We start from the raw sequence: 16,926 nt of genomic DNA on the forward strand, positions 1-16,926 counted from the left end.
GGACCCCCTCCCCCCCGTCGCTCCCCACGCGGGAACTCCTCCACGCGGGTGCGCACAGCAAGGTCGGACACCAACATTCACACGGGACGTACAAAGCCCTATTTATAACCCGCGCCCCCAAAGCCACGCCGGTGCCTTCCACGCCCCCGTGGCCGGACGCTCCCCCCCCCTCCTCGGCCGCGCGAGCCAGCCTGGGAGACGGGGTGCTGGGTAGTGGGGTGCCGTCCCTGGGCGGCCCGTGGGCCCCTCCCACGGTGTACCAGGAGCCCGCAGGCAGGCATGCTCCCTGGGACCTTGCGCAGGCGGGTTGAGACTCGCTCCGGGTGTAGATTTCCCCCCTCAAAATGGAAAGGCTGACGTCAGAAGCGGCGGGGGGGGGGGGCTGGGGGGGGGCGGGGGGGGCCCGCTAGTCGTCGATCTTCACGGGCAGCTTCTCCGAGGCGTCCTGCGCGCTGGCGGCGGGCGCGGCGGGCGTGGAGATCCACAGCGCGCTCTCCTCGCCGCGGATCACCTTCTCCCACTGGCTCAGGTTGTTCCTAGGACGGAAGGCGCGGCCGGGTGAGGCGCGCGGCCCACGCGGGGGGGGGGGGGGGGGGGGGCACCCCCGGGAGCCCTGCGGGGCGGAGGCGGTGGGAGGGAGGCCCCCGCCCGCGGGATCCGGGGTGAAGCAGGGAGGGGGCGGCCCCGCAGCCGCGTCTGGGGACCCCGTCCGCCGGGCGGGCGCGGACCACGTGGACGGCGCAGGCTCCCTCCCTCTCCGCGTGGGAGGCTGGGCGCGCGCTCCCCCTCGGGGCTCGGGGCCTCCGACCCCACGGCCCTGGCAGCCCCCCGCCCCTCGGTGGGGGTCACCGGCCCACGACCTCCCCCGCCCGAGCCCCTGCTGCCCCGGCACACAGCGAGGTCCCGGGCCTGAGGGGCGCGGACGGGGCGTCCGCACCGTGCCCTCGCCGTCCCCCTCCAGACGGGCGGCCGCGAGGGCCACGCGAGCGAGCGGAGCCCCCGGAGCCCCCTCCCCCCAGCAGGGCGGCGGGCGGCCCGGGCGTGCACCCCGCGGCGGGCCCCGCGCCCTCGGGGAGACCTGGCCCCGGGGCCCCCAGGACACGCGCGCCGCCGCCCGGGGGTTCGTCAGACCCCGGGGCCGCGGGCAGATGATGCGGCTGGGGCAGGAGCTCCGCACCGACTCGCGGGGCGGGCCACGCGCGGCGGGCCGGGGCTCCCTCGGCATCCCAGAGCCGCCGCCACGCCCCGGGGAGCCCGTCCCCCGCCCCGGGGCCCGCCGCCACGCCCCGGGGAGCCCGCCCCCCCGCCCCGGGGCCCGCCGCCCACGCCCCGGGGAGCCCCGCCCCCCCCGCCCCCGGGACCGCCCGCCACGCCCCGGGGAGCCCGTCCCCCGCCCCGGGGCCGCCGCCACGCCCCGGGGAGCCCGCCCCCCGCCCCGGGGCCGCCGCCACGCCCCCGGGGAGCCCGCCCCCCGCCCCGGGGCCGCCGCGTGGGGACGGGAGCCGCACCCTCCGCCCGCGGGGGACGCGGGGCTGCTCGCCCGGCCCGGGCCCGCAGGCACGGGCCGCCTCCGACCACCGGGGAGCCCCCCCCCCCTCCACCCCACCCCCTCCCCGCCCCGTGCGCCCGACAACGCGCGGGGGTGTGGACACCTACGGGCTTGGTGGGGCCTTGGTGTGTGTGCGCGTGCACGCACACACGCGCGTGCGCGTTAGGTCACGGTCCAGCCGGAAGCCCCGTCCATACCTGCACGCTTTGAGGAGAGGCTCGGTGGGAGGAGGATCTGGGTCAGGGTGGTGTAGCAGGGAATGGCCACGGCATTGTAGAACCCGAGCTGCCTCCGTCCAAAGGTGAGAAGAAACAAGAGGAAAAGCCAAGTCCGTTAGTGACTTTAGCTGTACCTAAAACTTCTGCTTCCGAAGGCTGCCCAGAAAATGACGTTCTCTAGCTCTGTTACATGGACATGCATATAGATAGGGGCATATATGTAATATTTGAGCTCAGTGAACCACTACTCGCCGAATATGGCTTCAAATGCAGTAAAACTGAATCTTAGAAACAAAACATAGAACACAACGGAATTCTATGCTTCCATCAGAAAGAATGATAGTGCCCCCATTCATAAGGAAATGGAAAGACTTAGAAAAAAAATTGTATTAAATGCGGTAAGCCGGACCCAAAGAAACATAGGTTTGCATGCTTTTCCTCAGCTGTAAGAATTAGGTTGTGCCCACAAATCAAAAGCAAACCCAATGGATAGTGAAAGACAAAAAAAATTACACTTGGACACGATAAACAGTCTTCCCAACATTCACACAGTCCAACGGAGTATATCTTAGGAAAGGATCACAACAGCTCAATAGCTATGTGCATATATCCTCATAAGATAATGCTTATTGAAATGAACTCCAAGGAATGAAAACAACAAGGTTTGTTTACTGTTTGGTCGTGCAGCTTTTTTTTTTCTTTTCCCCCCTCTTTTGTTGCTGTTTGTGATTTCTGTACCCACTGTGCTGTACATAAGTTGAACCGTTTGGGGAGGGGGAGGGAAGCGCAGAAGCAGTGTGACAAAGGGTGAACTAATCCAGCAGCCATGGTCACTGAACACCAGGTCGGAGATGAACTGCACAACTTGCCGGGAGAGGGGCGAGGAGGGAAAACACTGGGGAAATGAGGGAGGGTAAGACACTGTTCAAAAGGAAATGTGCTCTTACGTGACTTATGTGACTGTCAAAAAGTTAAAAAACAAAACAATGTATCCTAGACTGGCCTTAAGCTCATAATCCCCGTGCCTCAGTTTCCTAAATGCTGGGATTACAGGTGCACGCCACCACATCCAGCTCATTTTTAACTCTAAAGCTTCCGCCAAGCGAATTAATTTTAGCAGATGTCATGGAGTAAAAAAATCTCAAGAATGAGCCTGCTTATTATAAAGAAAAAAAGTTTCATTGCGACAAATAATAACTTCGTAATAGCCATGAATGTAGAAGTGGAATTGAGGAGCTCAACACGTTGTCAGAGCTCTTCTGCAATGAATGCGCTTCTCAGGACGAATCTCGCAGGGAGGCCTGGAGGCGTGACGCCCACCCCCACCCCCCACCCACCCCACCCCCCCCCACCCCGGCTCTGCTACCCCTGGGGGGCGAACCGCTTTAACTGGTGGGAGGAAACCATTGTTAGGGGCCTTTATCCAACCACGAGACCGCCAATCTGAGACGAGTGAACGGCAGAATGTCAAGGGTGGGAAGCACGCTCACGGGGCGACGTGAGAGCGGCTGTCCTCCCCAAGACCACGACACGCCCACCCCACGCTCACACGCGTCACAAGGCGGGCGCGCAGACCACGGGAGCCGTCCACACCTGGCCTTGCGGGACTTCATCCCTCTTGTCTCTGTCCATCATGGGGATAGGCTGGATCCCCAACTTCTTCATTTCGTCACCCTAAAATGAAGGGGCGGGAGAGAGAGAGTCACTCCTCCTCAGTTTTTGAACGGTCACGAGAACGTCGGTAGCAACAAATGTTCCTTTCAGCCACTGAGTTTCTTCCCAAACCATCCTGTTCCAGGCTCCTCGGGGTCCCGGGAGACGTGTCACGCCACGGGGACCCCGCGAGCCTCCCTCTGGAGCTGTGCGTGGAGCTCCGTCCACCCTGACGGCGCCGGAAGCAGAGGCCGGGCTGCCGGGCGAGCAGACGCGGGAGGAGGCACACCCCAGCTGCTCCCGCGCCTCCGCGGGGACAGAGAGGACGGCAGCCGGCGGGGCCTGCCGGCGAGGACAGCGATGAAGACAGACAGTCTCCAGGCCACGCCGCAGGCCTGAGCTCGGGACCAGCGACCTGCCCTGTTCTTAACGAGATGGACCCGTCCCCCCATCTTACGCATTTAAAAACCAGCTCTTGCCATTCCTTACAGCTGGTTAAACTCTCCTTCCTGAGCATTCTCGAACTCTCCACTCTTCCCTCACGTTTACTATGTGAGCAGTTTTAATGATGCTTGTCTCAGAAACCTTAAGTATGGACAGACAACTTCGTGGACCGGTACCGGGCAGGGGGCAGCTGTTCATTTTCCTGATTGCCTCAGGGCAGTTAGAATGCATGGCTTCTGCTTCATTGCCATGGCGGTAATGAATCTTTGTTCTCAAAGGTTTTCTATTCCACCCCGAGTGGTAAAACCTACGAAGTCATTGCTGTGCCACACGTGGTGACAAGTTCTATCCTCTGCTGACAAGGAGAATCCCCACGCGTGCCCAGGAGGACCCCCCAGAACCACACACGTGCTCCGGAGGACCCCCCAGAACCGCACGTGTGCCCTGGAGGAGCCTCCAGAACCGCATGTGTGCCCGGGAGGACCCCTAAAACCACACACATTCCCGGGTGGACCTGGCAGCACCACACATGTGACCAGGGCCACCCCCCAGAACCACACACGTGACCAGGACCATCCCCCAGAACCACACGCGTGCCCGGGAGGACCCCCAGAACCACACGCGTGCCCAGGAAGAGTGGTCCCAGGAGGACCCCCCCAGAACCACACGCGTGCCCGGGAGGACCCGGCAGAACCACGGCTTGCACCTGACCCACGTCACTGTGAAACCCTCCTCCTCACGTGGCTGGCCACAGTTCTCAGAAACAAAAATAAATAGCAACACGAGCAACTAAGATTTTAGGCATTTATCACTTGTGAGCTATTTTCCCATGGCTTGGTACTATCTAGGTGATTGTAAGAATCAGAGACGTACCTCAGCCCAGAACTCTGCATAGATGTCGTTTGCCGTCAGTTTTGTAACGGGCCACAGTTTGGTCACAGAGCAAAGGTCGCAGGCAGTCATCATCAAGCCGATCACACGGTCCCTAGAATAGAATAAGGCACTGGTCAGAGCAGCGTTTGCACACTTCGAGTCAGGATTAGAGAGTTCTGTACTTTCCAGCGGGAAGTTGGCCTATTATTTCCTGACAGGAAGAAAGTAGCCTTAAAAAACAGAAGCGGGGAGAGCGAGATGGTGAACCGCGGTTGGAAGGCGGGAGACGCAGGCGGTGGGGGTGAGCGAGCAGTCAGGTGCGCACCGCAGGGCGTCTTCAGGAGAGGCGCCGGCTCCCCAGCTCCGGCCGCCTGAGGGGAGATGGGCGGGGGGCTGTCGGCACGGGCGGCGGAGCCCAAATCCGCGGGGGCTCCGACGGCACGGCCTTCCCCTCCCGTGTCCTCGCTCCTGGTCGCACCCAGGGTGATGACACGCCCAAGTGTCTCCCAAGTGTGCACACACTCAGACCGGAGCGGGCTGAGGCCTCTCGCCAGGCACAAGTTGATGCTCTCTGGCGCGGTGCCAGTGTGCGGAGGGTGACCCTACCGCACGGCTGTACGATGCCCCCGACTCCACCCAGGGGCCCGAGGGAAGACGGAACGAGGGAGAACTGCCGCGCGCCAGGAGGGCCGGGGGGAAGCGGCTAAGCGACGACTCGGTCCGCAGAAAACGTCTTTGAGACGCGATGCCAAAATAAAGGCATTTTCTGTGGCGGTTGTTTTTTAGAGCCCTAAGGAATCTGTGCTCACACATTTTGGGAAATATTAAATATGAAATACTGTGCTTCGATGGGTACTTCGGTCACCTTCACCTGGGGAGTAGGATTTGGATGCTGAACTTACACGCGGATTCCTCAATGGCCTTTTGAGGGCGCTGGCGACCATGTTGCCAAACACATGTGTCCGAAGTTAATATTTAGAAGTGCAACAAGGCAGACAAACAAGTGATTTTGATGCTTTCCTGCTTACGCATGCCTTTATGCCAGGTGGCACTCCATTCCCTGAAGGGCGACGGCGTCCCGCAGCCCTCCCGGCCTCCCGCCCGCCCGGTGGGTGTCTGTCACCTGTGTGACTGGTTGTGCAGGTTCAGCGAGCCCGTCTGGTGCATCTCCTCCAGCTGCTTCCTGTTCCCGAAGTAGAGAGCCAGGTCCGTGGCGATGATGGCTTTGCGGATGATCTCCAGAACCTGTTCGTACTCGCTGGAGCTCAGCGCGGAGAAGATGTTGTGCCCTTCCAGCTGTGGGGCACAGATGTGAGCCAGCAGTGAGCACCAGCCGGGCTCACGCGGCCTCACTGACGACTAGCTTTTATTCCTATATATAGATATATAAACTGGCATTAAATAAACAACTCTAACCACAGATGTGCCACAAAGCGCAACATCTTAACGCTACACTTCCCTGCCGAATGCATCTGAGGGCGGCGGCCGGGCGGGCCTGGCGGGCGGGCCTCACCTGCAGGATGGACACGGTCTGGGAGAAGTGGTGCTGCTCCATGGTGGAGGTGGAGTACAGCGCGGCCAGCGGGTGGTCGAACTTCTGCAGGTAGCTGTTGCTGAAGCCCCTGTGGTCCAGGTCGTGGCACAGGCAGGCGATGAGCAGCCCTTTGCGCTGGAAGGAGCAGGAGCACGGGGGCTCAGGACCGAGACGTGGGGGCTGGGGGGGAGGGGCGCCCGGGCCCTGGCCCCTGGGCCGGCACCCGCCGAGCCGCACAGCGCGCTGTGAGACGCGGCCTCACTGGGAACCGTCGGGCCTCAAGCTCATAGTTTCCCTGCTCAGCTTCCTCAGACATTTCCTCTAGGATGACTATAGCAAACCAATGCCGGCCTGTGCTTGTAAGCTAACTACGTCAACCCTGCCCTGGGTGCTGTGTGCTAAGTCCTCTCCCCCCCCCCCCCACGGCACAGAGGGGCTGGGGGCTGGGCGTGCACGCACCTCCAGGTCTGTGAAGAGCTCGTAATTGTTCTGCAGGATGGCGTACATGCAGTGAGCCACGGTGACTGCGTGCTTCCAGTTGTGGTAGGGGACCCGCCGGTAGTTCTTCTTCACAGACATAATGAAGCGACACAGTTTCTCGAGGTCAAAGCTGCGGGGAGAGGAAGCGAGGACGGCTGAGCCGGCAGGGCCGTGGCGTCCCACGGGCTCGGGTTGGGGTTGGGGTGCGTGCGTGCGTGTCTGCGTGCCCACTGCCAGGTGTGGCGTCCCACGGGCTCGGGTTGGGGTGCGTGTGCGTGCGTGTGTGTCTGCGTGCTCACTGCCGGGTGTGGCGTCCCACGGGCTCGGGTTGGGGTGCGTGTGCGTGCGTGCGTGTCTGCGTGCTCACTGCCAGGTGTGGCGTCCCACGGGCTCGGGTTGGGATTGGGGTTGGGGTGCGTGCGTGTGTGTCTGCGTGCCCACTGCCGGGTGTGGCGTCCCACGGGCTCGGGTTGGGATTGGGGTTGGGGTGCGTGCGTGCGTGTCTGCGTGCTCACTGCCAGGTGTGGCGTCCCACGGGCTCGGGTTGGGGTTGGGGTGCGTGCGTGCGTGTCTGCGTGCCCACTGCCGGGTGTGGCGTCCCACGGGCTCGGGTTGGGGTTGGGGTGCGTGTGCGTGCATGCGTGTCTGCGTGCCCACTGCCGGGTGTGGCGTCCCACGGGCTCGGGTTGGGGTGCCTGTGCGTGCGTGCATGCGTGTCTGCGTGCCCACTGCCGGGTGTGGCGTCCCACGGGCTCGGGTTGGGGTTGGGGTTGGGGTGCGTGCGTGCGTGTCTGCGTGCCCACTGCCGGGTGTGGCGTCCCACGGGCTCGGGTTGGGGTTGGGGTTGGGGTGCGTGCGTGCGTGTCTGCGTGCCCACTGCCGGGTGTGGCGTCCCACGGGCTCGGGTTGGGGTTGGGGTTGGGGTGCGTGCGTGCGTGTCTGCGTGCCCACTGCCGGGTGTGGCGTCCCACGGGCTCGGGTTGGGGTTGGGGTTGGGGTGCGTGCGTGCGTGTCTGCGTGCTCACTGCCAGGTGTGGTGTCCCACGGGCTCGGGTTGGGGTTGGGGTGCGTGCGTGTCTGCGTGCCCACTGCCGGGTGTGGCGTCCCACGGGCTCGGGTTGGGGTTGGGGTGCGTGTGCGTGCATGCGTGTCTGCGTGCCCACTGCCGGGTGTGGCGTCCCACGGGCTCGGGTTGGGGTGCCTGTGCGTGCGTGCATGCGTGTCTGCGTGCCCACTGCCGGGTGTGGCGTCCCACGGGCTCGGGTTGGGGTGCGTGCGTGCGTGTCTGCGTGCCCACTGCCGGGTGTGGCGTCCCACGGGCTCGGGTTGGGGTTGGGGTTGGGGTGCGTGCGTGCGTGTCTGCGTGCCCACTGCCGGGTGTGGCGTCCCACGGGCTTGGGTTGGGGTTGGGGTTGGGGTGCGTGCGTGCGTGTCTGCGTGCCCACTGCCGGGTGTGGTGTCCCACGGGCTCGGGTTGGGGTTGGGGTGCGTGCGTGTCTGCGTGCCCACTGCCGGGTGTGGCGTCCCACGGGCTCGGGTTGGGGTGCCTGTGCGTGCGTGTCTGCGTGCTCACTGCCGAGTGCACAGTCAACCCCAGTCCTGCCACCTCCCCCACGACAACCCCGGCCGCCTCCTCCTCAAAACCCAAAGAAGCTGGAGAGCAGAGCCTTTTTTTTTCTTTTTGCCAGTCCTTGAACTCAGGGCCTGAGCACCGTCCCTGGCTTCTTTTTGCTCAAGGCTAGCACTCTGCCACTTGAGCCACAGCGCCACTTCTGGCTTTTTCTGTTTAAGTGGTGCTGAGGAATCGAACCCAGGGCTTCATGCATGCGAGGCGAGCGCTCTACCACTAAGCCACGTTCCCTGCCCCGAGAGCAGAGCTTTCAATAGCTTCCATCCTAATCTGCCAGCTGCCCCGCCATGGACAATGGCCCAGCGCCAGCACCGACTCCTGCCACCCACCTCCATGACCTGTGCTCACAGGAACTCTCTGTGCCCTGCAGGGCTCAAAAAACAACAGAAGTATCTGCACCACCCAAGGGCTCTCTTCTTTTGAACTAAGATTTTCCAAAAAGCACACTCAACTCACAAAGTATGCAAATGTATCAGCAAAGTTTTCTAGATGGGCTATTACCCTTTCACAGACAATTCACATTATTAAGTGGCAAATGACCACAATATTCACATAACATATAAAAGTGTGACATAAACTTTTACTATAGTCACTGTATTTAATTTTTGCATTTTTATGTTTCGTGAATTTATTCATAGTTGCGATCCTTGTCATCTCTCAAAATATATTTAAGACTACTTAAGACAATAGCCAATATATATAAACAGCTACTTGAAATAGTGAGGAGACCAAGAGTTTATAGAAATTAAAAGTATATATAACCTGTGCTTTCCTCCATTGAAAACTTCCAAATCCTTGAAGTAAAAGGTGTAAGGCATTTTAAGCGCTCAAACTGGTCAAACTATCAACTGACATCTACAAAACAACTGGACTCATTCATGTGCACTGTACCTTTTCAAAATGGCGATTTATGGACATGGAGGGAAAAAAAAGACAGAATTGAAGAGGAACAGCAATCAAATTCGAGAGAAAACAAGAGACTATAAGGCACTGGATAAGTAAATGGGTTTTTTTTAAGCCAAAGGAGACAATTCTGGGAATTTGAAGTTTGTGTCTTTAATCTGTAATCTCTCAGACGTGAAGTCCCAACGTCCTATAGACGAGCCAAGGTGGATGGGGAGAAATAATGACTGACAAGAGATTCTCCACGGAAGCAGGAGGTTTGCTGTCCTACCTAATCTCATAGACACAGAGCGTAAGTTACAAGTCCACGCTGGGCGGATTTTACAGCACTCTGAATACAGCCTCTTCTTTTCCTGGAAGCACTGGAGGTTGAATACAGGGCCGAGAACTTGCTAGGCAAGCTTTCTGCCAGTTGAGCCATACCTAAGCCCTCTGTGTTTTATTTTGGGGGTAGGACCGCCTCTTGGGTTTTGCCCAACCGGCCTTGAGCCCGAGCAAGTGGATTTACGGGGCAGTGCCACCACTTCTGGCTCTCGACACACGACTGAAAGCGTGTGAGTGCTTGGTACTCGGTCTGGCTTTCCCGAGCTGTCCAGCTGCCACCCCGGTTCTCTGATACCGCCTGGATGCTGGTATGTGAGCAGGGCACACGCGCATTACCAGAGTGCCCAGGTACACGTGTAGGACGCCTGAAACGGCTGTGGATTCACCCACTGCTAGCTCCGCCGTGGCCTCTCACTATTTAGAATACAGACTTTCGGCACCGTAACGGAAGGTCCCTGAGCCAGAAGGTAGCGAGCTTGGCATTCATACCAGGACGGCCCACAGGAGCGGTGGATCATGTACACAAAAATCCCTGGCCACATGTTTTCAAAAGGACCGATGTCAAAGTGGAATCTGAAATTAAAAGAAAGTAATTGAGCATTACATACAGTCAGGGTAAACATTATCAGTAAAAATCATTTAACTTTTTGTCTACGAGGAAGCTAAGAAGACAGCAGGATTCCCTTCTTCCCTCCCTGCCTCAGTCCTCCGTCAGTGGTAGAGATTCCAGGAGGTTCCGTGTTGCCCCCGGAGCTCAGCAAGGCATTGACTCATTTTCTACAAAGCAGTGTTCTTAGTAAGATGCGTGGTTGCTGCCAGAATTGTAAAAACATACATTACTATGCATGTATGGTGCAGCTCATACATGGGGGAAGAAAGCCTTACCAGGAACATTTTTCTATACTATTTTAAATGAGATGGAATTCCTTTAGCTCCAAAGTATAATTAACCCAAGTTGTATCTATGCCGTTTTCATTTATTAATTTAATCATTACAATTCAGCTGTAGTAAACAGCACGGTAAATATTACGCATTTCCACTAAGAAGGCGAATGTCAGCTCATGATCATTCCCAAAGCTTCCTTATTCAGGTAAGAGGACTCAGGTTTGCACTTCCTGTGGGCACAGACATTGTCCCCTAGCCTGCCATCCTCTTGGAAAACAAGAGGTGAAAGCTGAACTAATCATTACGAAGTTCTGGAATGTAATCTGGAAGCGTACATCAGGACGGAAATAAGATTTTATAAAAGTGACACGGAACGCCATTTGGGTATTTCACTATTACAAGGTGTGCAGAACGCGACAGCACCACAAAACACGCGAGCGCTGGACGTGGCTCCCGTCAGCATGGAGCTCAGATCTGTTTCTGAGGGTCACCAGGAGGTGGGTGGGAGGGGCGGGCGGGGCTGAGCCCTGGGGTGGGGTGGGGGCCGGGCCGCACGTACAGCTCGATCTCCTTGCAGAGGCGCCCCGGGAGGGTGAAGCGCATGAGGCCCTGCCACTCCTCGGCCGTGCAGATGCTGTGGTAGGACAGCTTCTCCATGGTGACCCGGTAGATGCACTCCGAGTGGCGGATCCGGTGGTACATCTGCAGGGCAAGGGGGGGAGGCACCGCGTTCAGTACACGCACACACGCGCACACGCGGCTTCCACCGTTCAGGTGAGTAAACGTTTCCAGTCACGGCAGGTTCCTTCTGTGTAAGTGAGGTTCATAGTTTATAAAATGGCCACCCCAAATTCGAGCGTAAGACCGGGTGAAATACACCTGCCTGTGAGAACCTTATCAAAAAGACTTTTTGTTTTCATTTAACAAATGGGTTTTTACATCAAGGCACTGTAATAAAACACGTCATTGTCTACAAAACTATTTAATGATTTGTGAGATAGTGCCAGAAGGTCTGGACACTTTGATTTCTTTTCTAGTAGATACACTTGAGAAAGATGATTCTCAAAAGTCTCAAGTATGTGAATCGCTGCAAAGTGAATACAGATAGCACTGGTTCTTTTCACCACAGCTGCAGTTGTATTTCTTAATTACTACTAATACATTTGGCTGAAATTGACATAATTTTTTTTGCCAGTCCTGAGCCTTGGACTCAGGGCCTGAGCACTGTCCCTGGCTTCTTTTTGCTCAAGGCTAGCACTCTGCCACGTGAGCCACAGCGCCACTTCTGGCCGTTTTCTGTATATGTGGTGCTGGGGAATCGAACCCAAGGCTTCATGTATACGAGGCGAGCACTTTACCACTAGGCCATATCCCCAGCCCTGGCATAAATTTTTATTTACCTTGGTCTCAGTCAGTTGATCCTAAAGACAATTCAGGTTTATATATAATCAAAATGAGCTTAAAATCAAGAAAACTGCTAAAACAGGACATGAAAACTTTTTTATCACCTAAAACCTTCCAGATTAAAAAAATATTTTAAAAACTCAATTTAGAGTGGGAGGAGATGAAAAGACAATGAGATGGAACCAGGAGAGAGTGGATAAAAGGCTGGCCTCCTTACACTGAAACTTGAAATATGAATAGCCTCAAAGAATTTCAGATAGAATATAAAAGCATGTTTGCTTTTGAGAATTTTTTTTAAAATGTAAGAACACATATTTAGTAAAAGGATAGAATAGATAACAGCATTTACTTCCAGTAAAAAAAAAAATGGTTTTATCAGTATCAAACATTGGGATTTCCTATCACAGACTTATTACTTGGGGGAACACAGTTGTTCTGAATGATAAAGGGGTCCAGTCATTACGAAGACAAAGCAATATAGTGCGCCTCCAATGGGACCGTTGCAAACTGCGCGAAGCAAGGCTTCCCGGGAGAACACACGCAGCACGCTGGCCCAAGATGAACTTTAGCTTTCAATACCACGGCACCCTGAGAACAGTCCTTGCAACAAAGCAGCCCTCCTAAACTAGACGCTGCTATAGGAAATGTGAAGGACCTAGGACAATCAAAAGACCTCTGAGGACAGCAAATAAAGACAGGACGCTCACTACCTAAAACAAGTACTTACTATAAAAAGTTACCGTCATTCGTGTGGCTCTTGGTATCAAGAGCATAAATAGATCAATGGAGTAGAAGATAGACACAGACACGCGCACGCGCATACACACACACACACTCAGCTGTTCTTTAACAAGGACACAAAGGCCCAATGGTAGAGGGATGTTGTATGCAACCAAGTGTCCTGGAACAGTTAGACCCCTACATGGAATAAACAAACAAGTTCTGAGCCTTCGCTTGTGCTATAGACAAATGGACAGACCAAGTGCAAAACCTAAAACCGACAGAAGGAAACAGGAAGAAGTCTTCGAGACTCCGGACACATCCCTCCCCCATCCCTCTCCCCACCTCTCCCCCCTCTCCCTCCATCCCTCCCCCCGCCTCTCTCCCCATCCCTCCCCCATATCACCCTTGCCTCTCCCCCATCCCTCCCCCGCCTCTCCCCATCCCTCCCCCGCCTCGCCCCCTGCCTCTGCGTCCCCCTCCTTCGCCCTTCCCCTAGTCCTTCTCCCCATTCCCCCTCCTCTGCCCCTGTTCCACCCCGCCCGCCTCTCCGCCCACCCTGCCCCTGCCCGGGCATGGATGTGGTGCTTAGCCACCACCCACTGAGGATGTGGAAGTGGGCGCTACCGTGGGCAAGCGTGGCTCCCGAACGCAGGCTGAGGACACTACGGGAATTCCAAAGTCAAAATTGATTAAAGACCAGAGCCACGAAAGCCCCTGGTACATGGAACAGCAACTACGCAGACCTGAGCGCGGGCCTCCATCTTAGAGGGTCGTTAATCCACCATGAGCTGAGTAAGTGAATGAATGAATTTTTAAAAATTGAAGAAGAGGGCTGGGGATATGGCCTAGTGGCGAGAGTGCTGGCCTTGTATACATGAGGCCCTGGGTTCGATTCCTCAGCACCACATATACAGAAAACGGCCAGAAGTGGCGCTGTGGCTCAAGTGGCAGAGTGCTAGCCTTGAGCAAAAAAAAGCCAGGGACAGTGCTCAGGCCCTGAGTTCACGGCCTAGGACTGGCCAAAAAAAAAAAAAAAAAATTGAAGAAGAAATCGACCCAAAGGAGAATCAATACTAAGAAGCCACTAAGCACTCAGCTGATAAAAACCAGTGACCGGGAGAATGACGGGACACCGCTCCAGACACGCACAGCTCCGTGACCCTCGTAACTACGTGGTGGTTCTGGCTAAAGGAACACAACCACAAGACCGAGATGAAGAGGAATCATTTCTCTTCCTTACTAGAGCCATTTCTTTGCCCTCTTCTGAAGAAAACTACTACACACAACATGGGAGGCAATTCTTTTCATGCTGAGATTTGCCACACTACAAATTTGCAACGATTTCTGTAAATCCTTCAGCTGATATGAAGCCAAACGGGAAAAATAAAATTGTGTGACATACCTACTAAAAGAGACAGAGTGGACTTTAGGAGAAAGCAAAAGCCTACATCTGACTAAGGCTTACCAACCAGAATATACAAAGAGCTCAAGAAACTACAAAAAAATCAACCCGATTAATACATGGACAAAGACTTAAAGAGTTACAACTCTGGTGACAAGTTCGAGTTCTGAATGGCACCCAGCATGCTTTGAGAACTCAAGGATGCTGGAAGGACAGAAAGTTCCCAGAGGGCAGAGGGCAGAGGGCAGAGGGTAGAGGGCAGAGGGCAGAGGGCAGAGGGCAGAGGGCTTCAGGTGCCTATCTGCATAGCATGCATTTGGGAGAATGATACCTTTCGAATAACCAAAGAATAGAAAATGCTCCTGTCCATCGTCAGTGGACTTTTAAAATGTCTGTATATGAACATGGGGTTTAAAATCACCCAGGTTTTAGGATTTATTCTTCCTCTCTCCTCCCCCGCCCCCGTCTCTCTCCCTTTTCTCCTCCTCTCTCTGCCCCTTCTTCTTTCCTTCTCCCTCCCCTTTTCCATTTCTCTCCTTCCTATCTCCCACCTTCTCCCTCTCTCTCTCTCTCTCTTTCTATATCCTTATCACTTTAGAGAGACAGACTCTTCTTATCATGTATCTGCCTATAAACCATGATGCAGAACACTGTCAAATGAAGGGACGTACCGGAGAGCTCCAAGGCCGTTCAGTTATGAACTCTCTGTGGAGAGAATTATCTCATTTACAGGATTGTCGTGAGACTGAGTTTTTATGCAAAACGAGCTATGCCTATGATATAGTAAAGCTTATATCAAATAAGTTGTTCTCTTTGTAATGATTTTTGTGTCTCCCACTTGGTATACAAAAGACACTGAGTATTTGGTTGTGGAATTTAAGAATGAATGAAACTTGAACCACTTATTGGCTAGGGGCATCCCTAATCAAATGGCATCGTTTGAACATTCCTCTTTAATATTAAATATTAAAGAGCTAATCTGTTCTGAAGAGCTCTCTTTTCCAGACCAAAGAAGATGGACCTGGCATGAGTATATCTGCTAGCTCCTGCATCATACCCAAGCTCCCTTAAAACCATAACAAGTATGAGTGAACAAATTGACTTCTAATCTTCTTAAATGATTATTTTCCACTGGTAGTACTTCCAAAGAAGAGTTAACTAAGCAAATGAAATTCAGATACTGCCAATCAAGAAACATGCCCATTTAATTTGATAAAAGATAAAGACATTTGTGTCCTGACTCCCAGGCCTTTTTTTTTTTCATATAACTTCATTGTTATTATTAAGGTGTTATAAAGGCCTGTTAATCAAACAAAATCCACACTCGAAAGCACCATTCACACTATCTTAATGGGATACTAACACAGTGTTAAGAACATAACTTGTTTGAGGATGGAAGTAAGATCCAGCCGTGACGGGCACTTTTACTACACAAAGCCTTTTCCTATTAATGACCGTGAATACTTAGGTATGTTTTCCAGAAAGAAGCAGAACGTTCAGGGAAAAACAGCAGGCCTCAGGGCTGTTAAACTAGCCGCTTGGGGCAACGTATTCAGCCAGGAACTTTTCCTCGTGAAAAGAGGCTCCAAGTACCAAATACAACTCGCCGTTCCAAAACCCCGGTGAGGACCAAGTGCGGGGGACAGGGAGGATGGGGCCCGCTGGCCGGAGCGGGGGGCCCACGGGAGTCAGGCTGGGGTCCAGGGCGTGCTCGGCGTGCGGCGGGGCCGCGCGGGTCAAACGCCACGCTCGCCAGTCCCCACCACCGGGCCTCCCTCCAAAGAACACGGCTGGGTAGGCAGGGCCAGGCGGCACCCAGCCCCGTCATGCGCTCCGCCTGGGCCTCGCTGACGTTCTAATTAGGTAACAATTAGTTGGCTGGAAAACTTCTGAACTCAATCGGCTGCTTCCTAACGGCCCAGCTGTGTTGAAGCTGGCGTTTGTGCGTTCTCACGCGGGAACGAAATGTCCAGCCCAACCACAGGAGGGAGAGATCACGCGCCCCGCCGTGCTAAGAAAGATCACGCGCCCCGCCGTGCTAAGAAAGATCACACGCCCCGCCGTGCTAAGGTGAGATTTCGGAATGCGAGCGGAACCTCGCTTTATTATTCCTCATTCCACAGCGGAGGCCCCCGCGCGTGAGGGCCTAAGGGGAACGAGGGCCTGACGGCCCATCGGGGCAGGGCCCCCTCTCCTCACACCAGAGCCCCCCCCCCAGCCGGAAGCGCGAGTTTCACTGTCATTTTATGTGGGACCCTCAGGTTGCACGCCCTTGACCAGACATTGAAGGTTTAGACAGCACTGTCTCCTCCTTACATAGGAAAGGCCAGGGCCCATGCTTAAAACGGTTACCCGGATATCGACGTCCATTTTCTTTTAAACAGACTCACGCCTTAAAAAATAAATGCAGTATCAGGGATTCGTCGCAAGACGCTTTCGGACAGACCGTCCGCCAAGGAAACGTGCGCGAGGGGAGGCGGCGTGACTCACGTTAGCACAGTGTAAGGCCAGCGCGCAGAAGACGGCGAACATCTTGAAGTTGTTCTCGTCCGTCTTGGAGAAGGCACTGCCGCTGATTTTGTTCACCATCTGCACCACGCCGATCACGCTGCCGCGGCTGACGATGGGCATGCACAGGATGTTCCGCGTGGTGTAGCCCGTGTACAGGTCCACCTCCCTGCGCGCGGGAGAGAAGGAGGACACGGCCCGTCACACCACGGCTCGCTCCTGCCGCTTTCTGTGCACACACGTCCCCGAGCCGGGCGACGGCGGGACGCCGGGAAGGGAGCGGGGAGACCTTGCCCAAAGCATCCGAGCTCGGTCGCTTCGGCCCGGCCACGGTTCCAGCACTGGGTTTCCAGTGTCCCAGGAGGCAAATAAAAACATTAAAAAGCGGATTCAGCG

The 16,926-nt window shown here is 55.7% G+C and overlaps 1 protein-coding gene across 1 annotated transcript in view; it reads right to left on the minus strand.

The window, feature by feature from the left end:
• Nucleotides 1-406: 406 nt before the first annotated feature.
• Pde10a (phosphodiesterase 10A) overlaps nucleotides 407-16,926 on the minus strand; it is a 267,542-nt gene continuing 251,022 nt past the window's right edge. Inside the window, 11 exon segments of the mRNA XM_048354421.1 lie at nucleotides 407-536; nucleotides 1,747-1,780; nucleotides 1,783-1,834; nucleotides 3,361-3,441; nucleotides 4,738-4,849; nucleotides 5,861-6,033; nucleotides 6,251-6,406; nucleotides 6,731-6,881; nucleotides 10,098-10,181; nucleotides 11,053-11,195; nucleotides 16,513-16,699. Of these exon segments, the coding sequence (XP_048210378.1) occupies nucleotides 407-536; nucleotides 1,747-1,780; nucleotides 1,783-1,834; nucleotides 3,361-3,441; nucleotides 4,738-4,849; nucleotides 5,861-6,033; nucleotides 6,251-6,406; nucleotides 6,731-6,881; nucleotides 10,098-10,181; nucleotides 11,053-11,195; nucleotides 16,513-16,699 (1,303 nt within the window).

The sequence above is a fragment of the Perognathus longimembris genome, chromosome 9, assembly GCF_023159225.1.
Source record: "Perognathus longimembris pacificus isolate PPM17 chromosome 9, ASM2315922v1, whole genome shotgun sequence".
NCBI classification, from domain to species: Eukaryota; Metazoa; Chordata; class Mammalia; order Rodentia; family Heteromyidae; genus Perognathus; species Perognathus longimembris.